Source organism: Suricata suricatta, chromosome 3, assembly GCF_006229205.1.
Source record: "Suricata suricatta isolate VVHF042 chromosome 3, meerkat_22Aug2017_6uvM2_HiC, whole genome shotgun sequence".
NCBI classification, from domain to species: Eukaryota; Metazoa; Chordata; class Mammalia; order Carnivora; family Herpestidae; genus Suricata; species Suricata suricatta.
The window spans coordinates 56,490,730-56,505,380 of record NC_043702.1 but is presented as its reverse complement, the minus strand read 5'-3'; the positions used below and the strand labels follow the sequence as shown (position 1 = coordinate 56,505,380).

At 33.8% G+C, this 14,651-nt stretch overlaps 1 protein-coding gene across 1 annotated transcript in view; it reads right to left on the bottom strand.

Annotated features, from left to right (window-relative positions):
• Positions 1–14,651, bottom strand: part of OLA1 (Obg like ATPase 1) — a 174,824-nt gene that overhangs the window by 37,463 nt on the left and 122,710 nt on the right. Inside the window, exons 6-7 of the mRNA XM_029934369.1 lie at positions 9,969–10,049; positions 9,558–9,655 (exon numbers count right to left, since the gene is read on the bottom strand). Coding sequence (XP_029790229.1) covers positions 9,558–9,655; positions 9,969–10,049 — 179 coding nt within the window. The remainder of the gene's footprint in view (positions 1–9,557; positions 9,656–9,968; positions 10,050–14,651) is intronic.

Sequence of the window (14,651 nt, the reverse complement as noted above, 5' to 3'; positions counted from 1 at the left end):
AATGAACTATGTAAACTACAATACCGTAAAGTTTTGACCAATGTAAAATTGCTTTTTTTTTTTTTAAGATTTTAATTTTGAGGGGTGCCTGGGTGGCTCAGTCAGTGAAGTGTCAAGACTTCGGCTCAGGTCATGATTTCACGGTCCAGTCCATGAGTTCAAGCCCCACATTTGAGAATCTGGAGCCTGCTTTGGATACTCTCTGCCCCTTCCTGGCTTGTGCTTTGTCTGTCTGTCTCTCTCTCAAAAATAAATAAAAATAAATTTTTAAATAAATCAATTTAAAAAAAGATTTTATTTTTGAGTAATCTCTACTGCCAGTATGGGGCTTGAACTTATGACCCTGAGATGAAGAGCTGCATGCCCTACTGACTGAGCCAGCCAGGTACCCCAAGTTACTATTATTTTTAGTAAAGTTCAATCTGCTTCTTTGAGGTCATACATTGAGGGACTTTTATTTATTTATTATTTTTTGAAATATGATTTATTGTCACAATGCTTTCCACAACATCCAGTGCTCATCCCAAGAAGTGCCCCATTGAGGGACTTTTAAAAGAAGTGTTTTGTGAATCGTAGTGTCAGCACATTACTAGACAAGCATGAAAAAGATGAAATTCAAAGTAAATCTATATATTCGCAAACAGGACTTTAAAGGCTGTTTAAAACACTAAAACCTTTCTGTACTATGAGAAATTAACTATCATAACCTAGAAAATAAACGATGAACTCTTGAAACCCTGAATTCACTTTTACAACATATTTAGGATATGTTTTAAGAAAATCTATTTAATTGCAATGAATAAGAATTTACAAAGTTCTTTTCAAGCAGCTGTTTTCAGATTTTACTTTTTCAGTGCTTTGTCATGCGTGCCTTTGCATTTGCTGTTCCCTCTCCCTGGACTGAGCCTTCTTCAGATTCTCCCATGGCTCACTCCCTTATTTCAAAAAGGCCTTCCTGGACTACCCTAACTGAAGTGGCACCCCCTTACCCTGCTTTATTTTTATTCATTGTTTCAATCATCTCCTGACACATTAAATATTTATTCACTCACTGTTTATCATCCCATTAGACTATAAGGCTTAGGGGGAGGTAAAGTCTCTTTCTGCTTACTGTCTAGAATGGTACATGACACCCAGAAGGGCTCGATATAATTATCTGCTTAGAAAAGGAAAAAGAAAACATAGTATCCACTTCCTCAATGAGTTCAGTCTTCATAAGAAACGTAAATTTGAAATTTATATTCATGATCCCAGTTTTTATGAAATTAATGTCTCTTTTAAAAATTTATTTATTTTAAGAGAAAAGAGAATATACAGGAGCGAGAGAGGGGCAGAGAGAGAGTGGAAGAGGATCCCATGCTATCAGCGCAGAGCCCAACACAGCCGTGGACAGTGCTGAATCCATCCTATGAACCCTGAGATCGTGACCTAGGCTGAAATCAAGCGTCAGGTGCTTAACCAACTGGGCCACCCAGGCACCCCAATGAGTTTCTCTTCTTATGAAAGCATTTAAAAGACTGAGTGGATACAAATGTACAGCCCCAAACTTTATAGACAGGGGTGTACTCAAAGTACCTAAGTCAGTTATTTTGGAACATGTTTTTAAGGGGAATTTAAAAACTGGAGGTAAAAATGGTCACAGATACCAAAATATATCTCACCCACACTGCACTATTTCTACTATGTTATGAATTAAGTAGGCTTCTGAGGGCATTTTATAATCTACTGCTTCCAATGGGGAAATGCTTTCCAGGTCACATTAGCTTAAGGAGATTCAATAGTCTGAGTCATGTAACTACCCTCAAATGTAGATATACCAATTCTACAAAGAGGTTTTATTTCTACTTTGTCCTCATTCTAGCCAAAGAATAGCTGCCCACTCTGAGGAAAGATGGGAACATAGGGAGACCCATAAAAGACTTATTTTCAAGGGGAAGAGATGTAAAAGAGGGGCAGAGTGAAAGACCAGGTCTTATCTCCAACACAGCCAGAAAAGTTGCTTGTAAATTGGGTATTTACAACCCCAGAAATGCTCTATATAGTTCCACAGTTAGAAAAACTACCATGACAAACCTATATGTGAAGGTTGGGAAGGTATTTGCATAGGCATCTTTTCTTTGTGAATCTGCTAAATCTAATTCATCAAAATTACAAAATTCTAGCATGGGAAGGGAATCTTAGAGATGAACTTAATTCTTCACTAACTTTCACTGCATCACCTCCAACACACACACATACATATATTCAAAAATAGAGAAAATGAGTTATAGGAGATCACAATGAAATTTTTTGGAAAGGCTTTTTAAATAGCACTGGAGCACCTGGGGCACTGGGGTGCCTGGTTAAGTGTCCGACTCTTGGTTTCAGCTCAGGTCATGATCTCGTGGCTTTGTGGGTTTGAGCCCCACGGTAGGTTCTGTGTGGGCAGCACGGAACATGCTTGGGATTCTCTCTCTCCTCTCTTGGTCTCTCTGTCCACCCCCACAATTCCCATGGTCTCTCTCTCTCTCAAAATAAATAAATAAATTTAAAAAAGAATAAGCCTTTATTATTTTTTTAAATATGCTACTGTAACAACTAAATAATGATTTCATCTAATGGAAGTCAAGAAATAAAAAACTCTAACCTGCCAATCGTAAAGTCCCAGGGCCCAACCTGAGGAGATGGGAGTGGAGTCATGGAAGATGGTGGTGATGTCAGGGGAGTTTTATCACTACTGGCACAACAGAGATAGTTCTCTACTGTTCATTTTGTTTTGGAAGACAACTATCTCAAAGCATGGAATTAACAGTTATAAACATATGTATGATGCATTTTATTCCTTTATCCGTATCATGAAAAGAAAAACCAAGGGAATACATTCAGAAGATACATTAGAAGACTAAACAAGTCCTTTTTCTATGATTGTATTCTTTTTGCATTACGGTAATTAAATCTGGGAAATATTGTTTATACAGAATATATTTTATGTGAACATTCTGAGGAATTATCTTCAATATGTGAAAGACTAAGTAATTTGCTTGTGGTCAAAAGAGCAAGTTAGCAGCAAATAAGGACCACAAAACTAATATTTCAAAGTCTAAAGTGGCAGTATTCTTTTTTTTTTTTTTAAGTTTATTTATTTTGAGAGAGAGAGAACATATGTGAGCACTTGGACATGGGCAGAGAAAGAGAGAGAATCCTGAGAAGACTCCACACTCTCAGCACAGAGCCCAATGTGGGGCTTGATTTTGTGAACTGTGAGATTATGACCTGAGCCAAAACCAAGAGTCAGACACTCAACCGACTGAGCCACTCAGGTGCCCCAGCAGTACTCTTAATATACCAAAAGTCCTCATAATATATACTACCTAATTTACATATAGACTATATGCTCCAAGTTTCATAGAATTCATCTTCTTTACAGACACAATGTTATTAGTGGTACCCAGGATTTTGGTCTGGTCTATTTAACTCATAATGTAGTAGCTGAACTACAACACTAACTCCAAAGGTAGATCTTATGACTGGGGAATACAGTAGAGAGCAGAGGAATGAAGGGCAGAGAACATAATGCTCCCTTTCTATTCTGCACAAGCAGGATATTAGACAAAACACTGAAACTGCCCAAAAGGGCATCCTCTCCTTTCCTTTTCTATAGCTTCTCCTAGGAAAAACTGATGCAGATCCTATATTTAGGCTCTATTCCAAACCCTTCCCAAGGCCCTGTTCTATATCTCCTACCCCCAACAGTCCTAAAATTTCTGGGCTTTAAACCTCTCCATCAACTAGTACTAGTCAAAATTCCCATTTTATGAATGTAGCTCATCACATCTCACAGTTTTGGAAACAAAATTTAGAGGACCTTAATTGCCAGGGCACAATTTTTTAAAAATATTAATAGTCCTTGAATTGTTCACCAAAGTAGAGAGGCAGGGGAATTCTTTTGTGTATATAAATCATTTGTAGTTTGAAAAACACTATATAAGTAAAACTTTGCCTTTCATTTCTTAGATTACATATGTGTGCATGGATGGGGAATATATATGTTAATTTCATATAAGAGAATCTTAGAGAACAACTGTTTGCTTTTATTTTTTGTGGAAAACATTTTATTTGTTCCTTTTTAAAAAAAATTATTTCTAGTTCATGTACAGTGTTATGTTTCAGTTGCACAACAGAGTGATTCAATGATTCTATACATTACTTAGTGCTCATGGTGAGACGTGCACTCTTTAGTCCCTATCACCTAATTCACCCATCCCTCTATAGAACTCCTCTCTGATAAGAGAACACTTTTTTTTAAAAAGAACTTTAGCCTCTCAAAGCTAGAAACAATTTTATGAAATGTTTTCCTACTATATGCAGTAAAATTATTCAACTACTTTAAAAAAAGATAAATGCCCTGATTATTTGACAAATTACATCACTCATAAATCAGTAAGTCAACAGATGGTGCTAATGAAAATAACAAATGACCCTCCCCAATGTATGATTTTCTCAAATTCAGTGAACCATTTTGCAAATAGAAATTATTGTCTATAAAGTCTTGGGCAAAAATGCAAATAACCCAGGACAAATTCCTAAAATGCACAATAGGGTGGGTCAATAGCATTATATTCCTATAAAAGATGTGCTTTCTTCTATAATAATCTTTTTCATAATATGGCATCAGAGGTGTTATTTGGTTTCATAATGACTAAGCACTCTAGGGCCCTAATATCACTTGATAAGAATATGAAATTGCTGAAAGGGCAACCAAAATCAATTTAATAAAAGAAATTTATAAGTATTATTTCATGTACATATATGTACAAATGCTAAAGATCTATCCAAGTAAAAAGATTACTGAATGGGCAATAATCCCTCCCACTTCTTTTAGAGTTCTGTTTCTTGTAATTAAAAAAAGTTGTTTTGCTCTAGTATATTCTTCTTAACTTTCAGGGTTCTGAACTAAGAAGTTCTGATATAATTCCACAAAATCCATTTGCCGAAAATTATTTGAAATCCCAATTTGTAGTATATATGATACTGTTCCAACGCTTTATCATAATACAAATAAAAAGAGGGGACAGTTGAGAATCATCTAGTAGCAAAAACAAAAGACTGTAAAATGAAGAAGGGCTCTTTAAGACAATTTTTTAGATTCATTTATCACAAGTAAAATTAAGAATATTTTGTAGAGAAGTGCACCAATTTAATCAATCCCATATTTTAAAAAAATTTGCTTGGTTTAGACATCCAGAATACCCTTGACCTGCCCTATCACCCCTTCATATCTGTCAAAGGAGCAAATTAAGCACTAGTTCTCATAAAGGAATCATTTTAAAAAAGTATTTGATTTATGAAAACCATTACAAATTATTGCTCATAAAATTTAATTCAGCTAAAAAAACCCCCTCACCTGTTAAAATAAACCTACCAGCATTATGTTACTGTAGTTACTCAGAATCAGTAAAGTATCCTCATAGGCTTCACAGTGTTAAGTACTTCAAGATGAAGGAGACACAACAACCCCCAAAACTATGTGAACCACAAGTGATTAAAAAGAGAAATTATAATCCCCCCAAAATGCTGCATGGATATTTCTGGCCTTTTCCTTTGCCAGACTAGTGGGTGATGAAAACATTTAAAAATCTCATACATGTGAGTCTTGCTTTATATAATAGGGTATGTTCCTGAAAACTTTATGTGAATTAAAATTAATTTCAAATCTACCTGAGAAGCTCTTAAACTAAAATGAGTATTCGAGAATAATTACTTATTCCCTTTTTATCTATTTCAAGTAAATCAAATGTGTAACAGTGTGATTTTCCACAGCAGCATAAATTTCTAGCTTCAATAAATAATCTCAGAAATTGATGACTTCTTAGAATTTTACAGAAAGTTTTATATTTATAGATACATGTATGTACATATATATCTATGTATATATAGATAGGTATACATATATACAAAATTATATGTAAAAAATGGACATACTTCCTTCTTCATGCATAGGTGCTAAGATACAGTACCTGTAATTCTCACACACAATTCAAGAAAACAAGAAAATGTTAGATTTATTCTCTTCCTAACCAGGCACACACTGTATAGTATCGCCAAACAATTTTTAGTTGTTGTATACAAATTATGTGGAAAACTAACAAAAACAGAAAAGTGGGGATGAGGGGACTGAATCACAGAATAGTAAGAATCAAACCTTTTTCTATTTAAAATTCATTTAGTAAAACTGAAACACTGCCCTTGATGTCACAGCTGCTTAAAAGACAGCATATATTTGTCTACCTATCTTGAATCAATGTCAACACTTAGATTAATTGATTCATATAATATTAGTCAAAGGGTAATGTTTAGTGACCACAAGCTCACCAAGGCATATGCAAATAGACATGTTTATACACACACATACACACCAGAAGTCTGAATTTCTTAAATTTTTGCCATAGTTTCCAGTTGAATATTAACACATAGTATAATAAGCAATAAAATGGAATGATCCTTTACCAATAGTTTTAAGAAAGATTGGGATAAGAGAACACAAAAATAAAACACAATTGGGAGCTATGTAGGTATACAAGATGTCTAAATTTAGTTTGCTTTACTGATTTCATAACTGGGTGGCATATAATACTTACAGAGCAGCAAAGGTGCAAAGATTGAAATTTAACCCCCTAATTAAGAATGGTTTGACAGTTCTGATGTCCTGTACCTGCTTGACAACATAACTCAGTAGGCAATCTCAAATGAAAATACTGCATAAAGTACAATATTAGTTATAGGTAACAACAGATCATGTTTAAAATATGAAATCCTCAAGTGTTCAAAAATCACTGGCATCCATCGAGACTACAACTTCTACATAGTTTAATTCACTCAAAGAACAATTTGTAATAATAAAAAAGAAGGCTTTTTGATCTTGATTACTGTCATCTGATCATAACACAACTGTAACTAACCCAGCTGCCATGTCAGCTTCTCTTCAAGGGGCTAGGTATTAATCATAAATCAACAAAATGACTAATTCAACATTGTTAAAGCCAGTGAGAAGATGCTTGAAGCCATTCCAATTTTTACATCTTTGGAAAGGTCAATGTATCTACTCAAAAACACAACAGACTTATCTTTCAAAGTGCTTTCTTCTTTTCTAAGATTGAAAAACAATGTTACCATTTAAATTTAAAGTAAACTCTAACTCATAATTAAAATGTTCATTACATCTGAAATGGTGACCTGCTAAAATATAGTTTCAGTCTTCCTCTCATGGCCCAAATCACAAAGCCTTCCTCCTCCTCTTTCCTGATCATTTAGAATAGTTTTCTAGATCTAAAAGACCATGAAAATATTTATTCCTGCAACAGTCTTCATTTGCTACAGTAACATTACATAATAGCCTTAAACTACAAAACTTTTTCTTTTGCTAAAGGGGCAACGAATGCAAATGGAGCTTAGATATAAACACTCCAAAAACACAAGATGCTAACACAAATTAAAAGGATTTAGTGGTTAAAATGTATCTTAACTATTTACATCTGCTTGCAACTTTATAAATGATGAGAACCCAGTGTTCATATCCTTCATAATAAAAATTTATTCTGTACTTTAATACAAAGGCAATGTTGAATAAACAGAGGATTTAAAGCTGTAGCAGAGTGGCTGAATGAAAGGAAAATGGCAATCTTTCTGGCTCCAGTAGATGCCATTCCCTATCACACAATGTTTCCCACTCATAAATACATGACAAATACTTCCTCAATCATTTTTTACGAGCAGGGATGCACAGGGGGTAGTCAATGGCTAGCTTGAGGGAAAATAGGAACAGCAGGCGGCAGAAACTGTACAGAAAATGGCTATGTGGTAAATTCTCTTCTGGAACATCACTCAGTTACCCAGTCTTTGATCTTTCAGCTACAATTACACTAACTTCCACAAGATCTGATCCTTCACTACCCACCAAACATACACACAACCCCAAACCAGATCATTAGTTATATATAAAATCTAAAATTCGGTTTTATAAAAAGGATCTCTCATACCTGTACATTTTTATAAATTAAAATTTGCTATTTAGACAAGAGTTTGCTTTCAATTGGCTATAACCATATCATCATCACAACTGGTCTCACAAAAAACATGGGGTGTCTGGCGACAGCTAAATCACAGACTGGCGTCTCCCAAGCAGCCTGTCTACCATTAGGGTCTGGGAAATGGTATTTACTATACAATTAGAGCCGGGGAGTTCTACCTGTAATCATCCAAATACAGGTGTGAGAAGCCCCTTTGGGCAAGGAAACTGACTCATCCCTTTTCATGTAAACTTTGATGTCTGTATTGTTTTATGAAGCCTCAGGAAACCTTACCATTCATACTACAATAAGATTTATTAACTGAGGTCAAGTAATAAATTTTAAAATTCCTTCCCAAAGGTAACAATTTTTAACACATTAATCATCAAATTTATAAGAATTTAGAACAAGACAGAACTGATTATTTTAAAGTTAATCATCTACTGGAGGGCACTGACCAGGTAGAACTAAATTTTCATATGAAGTTTATGCTTTCTAGAATATAAAATTTCCTTAAAGCAATATCAACAGGGCATTTTTAGTTGCAGTAATTTCACAGAATTTATTCTAATCATTTATTGGAGTTAACCATCTGACATTAATTATTGTTTTGGCTTCCAGTCTATGAATGTTTATTTTTCAGTTTAAAGCTTCTCACTCTTTGATATCATATGGAAATGAGAATTTTTAATGGAAAATTGAAACCATGTGCATCTAAGTACTTAATGAAGTACAGGGAAAAACCGACAATATATTTTAAGAGAACGCAGATATTCTGCTTTGGATAGTTTTGATTTGTTTGTATGACTTAATAGTACAAAGCACTGAGGGTCCAGTGAGGCAAGTCAAAGTGAGTGCAGTGTATGTGCACATGCCCACATGTTACACGAACACAGGATTTTTGTAAGTTATTTGTGAATGAAGGAAACCCTGCATAGTTGGGTTACATGTCAAAAATGACAATCAACACATGAATGCAGAGTTTTTACCTTCGTACACTTTAAAATAAGTATTTGAAACAGAAACCTGATCTTCTCCCCCACCTCCAGAAAGTTTTTTAATTAAAAAAATTTTTTTTCAAGCATTTAATCAGGACGTTAAAATTTACACCCAGCTACAATCTCAAGTGGATATTTTAAAGCCACATATAATATCAATAGTTAGAAATTCTTAGTTTAAAAAGTATTATTGCTTTAACTACATTAATTCTCATTTTGCAAAGGAAACAAACAATAATGTCTATTAAATTTAAATTTAATAAGTATGCATGATTCAATATTGCCTAATTTAACTGTTTTTTAAGTTCTCAGTGTAGATTATGAGATTCGTCTCAGAATATAACCATCAAATAAAGCTTTCTCATCCATTTTAAGCTTTTTAATAATAAGGAGAAAAAAATTAAAATCACATAGCAGTAAGTTCGTGTTGTGTGCATGTGTATGTGCATGTGTATGTGTGTATGTGTGGACACAGACATGACATATCTGAATATATCTAGAAGGAAAAACTTACCATTTGTTTTTCTTCCTAATGTAGTCTTTTTCAGAAAGATTAACCAAGTAGACCATTGGTTTTGAAGTCAGAAATAAGTGTTTATTCAACACTTCAATCTAAAGTGGGAGATAGAGAAAGAATCCTTTTAAACAGTTGAGCAAGTCACTGAATGACTTGAAAGTAAATTCTTATTAAACAAGTAGCCATTTTCATTTTCATAATTCTTGTTTGTAAAAGAGTTGCTGTTACGCAATACCAGAAGTAGGGGAAAAGAAAATAATAACAAGCCTGGGAACAAGCACTCACTGACAGAAATAAAGTTTAACTGGATATTAATAACAAAAAAATATAAAATAATGACAACTCTAATTCATTCTCTAAGAAATCAAACCCAAGGCAGTATTAGGTGGCATAAAGTTTATAACTTACTTCTTTGTCATTCCAATCATGATAGAAGCGAACAGGTTTCTTTTGATCTATAACCCAGGATTTGACTTTGCACATTATATCCTATACAAGATTGAGAAAAAAGTAAATACAGGGTGGATACTAAACATTTAGATACTAAATAGTAAAACTAAAAGTTTTCAAATCCTCACAATAAAAAGTCAATTTTACATGAAAGGGGAACTAAATCACACAGATCGTTTTTTTTCAATGCCTCATTAAAAATCCAAATACCGATGAAATATTGTTGTGGCATCAACATTTGAACATATAAAATGTGGAATACTAGCACAATTAGTAACAGTCTTAAAATTTTCAAGACAATTCACATACACCAAAGATTATAAGTTAATAATATTTCAACATCACCTACTGATGCCACTTGCAAGATAAACATGCTATTAGAAAATGGAGGGAGGGAGGAATACTGGAAGAGACTGAATTATAATTTTTTCCTTAAAAAGAAAAACAAACAAAATAGATGAAATTGAGCCTATTATTGATGATCTACCCTCTAAAATATTAAATCAGCTGACCAAAACCCTTCTAATTCTGAATTAATTTTTTGCCAACACCTTCGTCCTGCCCATTTCTCCTGTGTCCGCTCCAACACCACGCCCCCCCACCCCCAAACCTGCCAAAGCCTCCATTACACAATGGCAAGAGCCCTGCACTGGTGACCTCCAACCAGCTGCATTCACTTTCAGAACATCTCTCTCTGCTGGAAATCTAAAGGCCTTTTAGTTAGCAAGCTAGTGTGCATTCAGAAGGAGTAACTGCAGGAAGAGCCCAATGTGCTTTGTTTCTCTAGCCTTTCTTCACAGAAAGATTAATCATCTGTGAAATGGAAACGGCAAACAGCAAGTGACACAAACTGAACCCTTCAAGTCTTTCCTCATCAGTTTTGTGGTTCTGAATCTAAAAGCTGCGTGTGGCAAGGTTCTTCTTACAGGCAGGTGTTAATAAAAGGCTCTTGGGTCTGAAAGGTCAAACTTAGCTCTTCCAGAAGAAGTGCATTTGAGAGTCATCTGGTTTTTTTGTTGTTGTTGTTAAAGATAATTTATGGATATGTTTTAAATATGCATTTCTCAAAATTTTATTGCAACACACAATTATTAGTAATAGAGTTCTTGGGTTTTCATCGATGTATTTACCATAAATCAGTTATTTTTCTATAAATATCCTCTTGTATAAATTACCTCAGTATTTAGTATACCTTCCTTCCAAATCTTGCTGTTACCAACAGGAAAAATAAGGAAAAAGCGTATGTCCTTAGATCCTGATTTGAAACTCTCCAGGAAAAGGACTTCCCACAGATTTTAACAAGGAAGGGGCAAGCTGAAAACTTTTAATGAAATCTAACATGTTCTGCTTAAGAATAATCACTTTTACTCTTCTATAACTGAATTTCACTCATAAATGTTTAAAAGTGGCTAATGTAACACCATTTCCTACAAGGAGAAGATCAAAGTGCTATATTACAAATGCATTATGATTAAAAAAGCCCTGTGCAGCCTTGCTATTAACTGTTCTTTAAACCCTAAAAGGCTTCCCATAGATCTCACTTGGCACTGCATATACAACCTTTGACAAGTAATGTAGACCATTTTTATTCATTGCCTAAAATTGTAGGCAATTATGTGCGTCACACTGGCCACCTGCAAATTCTGAATGCCTGCTCCAGTTGTCAGCGCAAAAAACTAATGTCGGAGGGGATTAATCTAGGGGGAGAGAGTCCTCTTTAATGGCTCCAGCAGGTGAAATGGCCCAGCTGGTTACTATGATGAGTGGCCAGAACAGCTTATGTAGAGACACGCAACAAGATTATACAAAAGGAGAAAACAGTGGTACCATCTTATATTTGGTTCCATTAGTATTTTCAATTAAAGAAAGAAAAGAGAATAGACAGAAGAAAGCCAAATCAAAAATAAGGAAGAAAATTAAATTTTAATCATATAAAAAGTGTAAAATACCTTTGTAACTATAAACACTTACAAAACCAACAGGCCTCAATAAATGCTGATCATTAGTGAAGGAATTTCAGTATTTCTCTTTCATTTTAAATTAACTACACAATCACTGCAGACATAGAAATATTATAAAAAATCTTTTTGGCATTAGTTGTTTCCCCCTCACACCAACACATTAAACTACAAATTAGAAATGGTAAAATTTTAAAGAGAATTAACTCATAATTAAAGTTCTCAAACAGTATATTCATTAAAGCCACACTCAATTTTTTTTTTTTTTACATAGGGCTCAATCTCACAACCATGAGATCATGACCTGAGCCAAAATCAAGAGTCAAATGGTTAATTGACTGAGCCACCCAGGTACTCCAATTTTCAAATCTTTCAAAAATATTTATAGATTATAACCAAATGTTTGACGAGTTGAATTTTAAAACTTTATGTTGTACTCAGTACTCTCTTAATTATCCCCATAAAAGACTGAACAGCCAAGAAAAGCTACCTTAGATTATTAAAAGGTGCCAGTTTATCTAAGACAAATAAAAAAGATCACTCTCTGATAAGATTCTTTTACATAAATGACCATTATATGGTATAGTTGTGATGTGCTATTTTTCTTACATAAAAATTAATTTTAATTTTAGCAAGAAATTAAAAGATGTTTTATGTTCCTTATCCGAAAAACTTCTAATCAGATTAAAGAAAACATTTGGACTTATTTGTATATAACACTTCATGAACTAAATTTTTTCCTATGCTTATACATAAACACATATATTAATAATTATGGTTAGAACAGTAAAAAGGTTCCAGTTAATTGAATATGGTTAACTGAGAAAATAATACACATTTAACCTACTTCTAACAATTTGGAACACAAGAAAAACATAAAAACACCTTAATGCTTGAGGTATCAGAAGTAACATTAGGATTTCGTAATTTCTTTAGTAACATCAGTACGGAGAAATACAGATGAGGAGGATAACTTGTTTTGATAACTTTAACAAAGTTTTCACTTTCAAAAACCTATATACATAATGAAGATTATGCAAAAATTCTTGGATATCTGAACTCTTGGAGAGGTAACAGCTTAATGCTTAAATGTGAAAATAAATCCTAGGTCTACCATTTGCCAGGTTTGTGATCTATTACTTTATTAATAAATCATAGATGATGACACTATCTACTCCTGGGGGTTGTGGTGAAGATCAAGTGAGATAATGCATACAAGGTGTTTCGCAGTCGTTAGCACAGAGCGAATTTTCAATAAATGCTATCTGTTGCCATTGTTATTATGACTGTTAAAAGATTAAATACCAGTCATTTACAAAATGGCAAAATATTCTCTTGAGTACCCCTTTAAAGCACACATACATCTTCTCCCAATCTAAATATCATTCATTAGTCCTTTTCTTCAAATTTCTGATGTTTTACTAATGACACTGGCTTTCTTAGTGAAATCTTAATTCAGGCTTCTAGTCTTAACATTCTACAAGAACGAGTTTTTACTAAGAAAAGAAAAAATCCAAACTCACCTTGAATTCCTCACTCATCTGTTTTGACTCTTCTTTCTAATAGTCTCATATTTAACTTAAGAAATGCTCTATTTTTTGATGTATTTTATTATTTTTGTTAAGAGCAGTTGTAATGTATTTAGGCTAGGGAGAACATGTGACTTGCCTAAATTCCCACAGCTAGTAAGTGACAAAGCTAAGATTCAAATTCAGGTCTAAGAGACTCGAAAATTCATGTGCTGTCCAAACACAATGCCTTTTTCTCTTCTGCCTGTCTTTCTAAGTGCTCCTTATTTTTACCTTAGTTATTCCCAAGACTGTTATTCTAAGTCCTTATTCTTGGTCCAAGGTCATCAGGGAAATTTAACATTCCTACTATTTGGGTATAATATCTGATTATCAATCCATATCTCACAAAAATATTTTTCTTTGCACACAGTAACATAATGGACTTTCCAAGACTACATACAACAGTTCTCTGTTTTGGTATTCTTCAGTTTCCATAGCAAGAATTATTAGTCTGTGACCCATAAGTAGATTTCAGGTTTTCCTAATACCCTAAAATTGTATATAAGGCTCTATATTTATGCGCCATTGAGGGATGATAGCACATATCTTCCAAATGCTTTTACAAGAGATTTATGATCCACAAAGCCAAAAACCATGGTTATGAGTGACTCTGGCAATACTCAAATGCCCCCCCAAACAACCAATTAAGTATATGTTTGGGTCCATGGATTCCCAGACCTGAGGACTAGAGACAAGAACTTAAAACTTGTTTCAGCCAGACCCTCACTCAAAATTCATCTATACTGATCAACACCATGCTGATTAAAATCCTAGCCACTATATTCTTTAACATAATTCTGGTTAAAATTATAACAGGGATGTTGGAGAACGTTACAGACTGAATATATCATTATTCTAAAAAAATGAACTGAGTATAAAAAAATTTAGAGGGAAAAATATGTGACTTACCTTACTATATGTAAAGTTACAATAATTAGAATAGTGTGATACTAGCACAAAAAGAGAGGTACAGATTAGGAACAATGTAAAAACCCATTAACTGGAAGTTTGCTAATAAATTATGGGACAGTAATAGAAGAGTTTTTATCCACTAAGACAAATGCATGTACACTTGCATGGGAAAATGTCCAAAATGAATTCCTAAGTGAAAA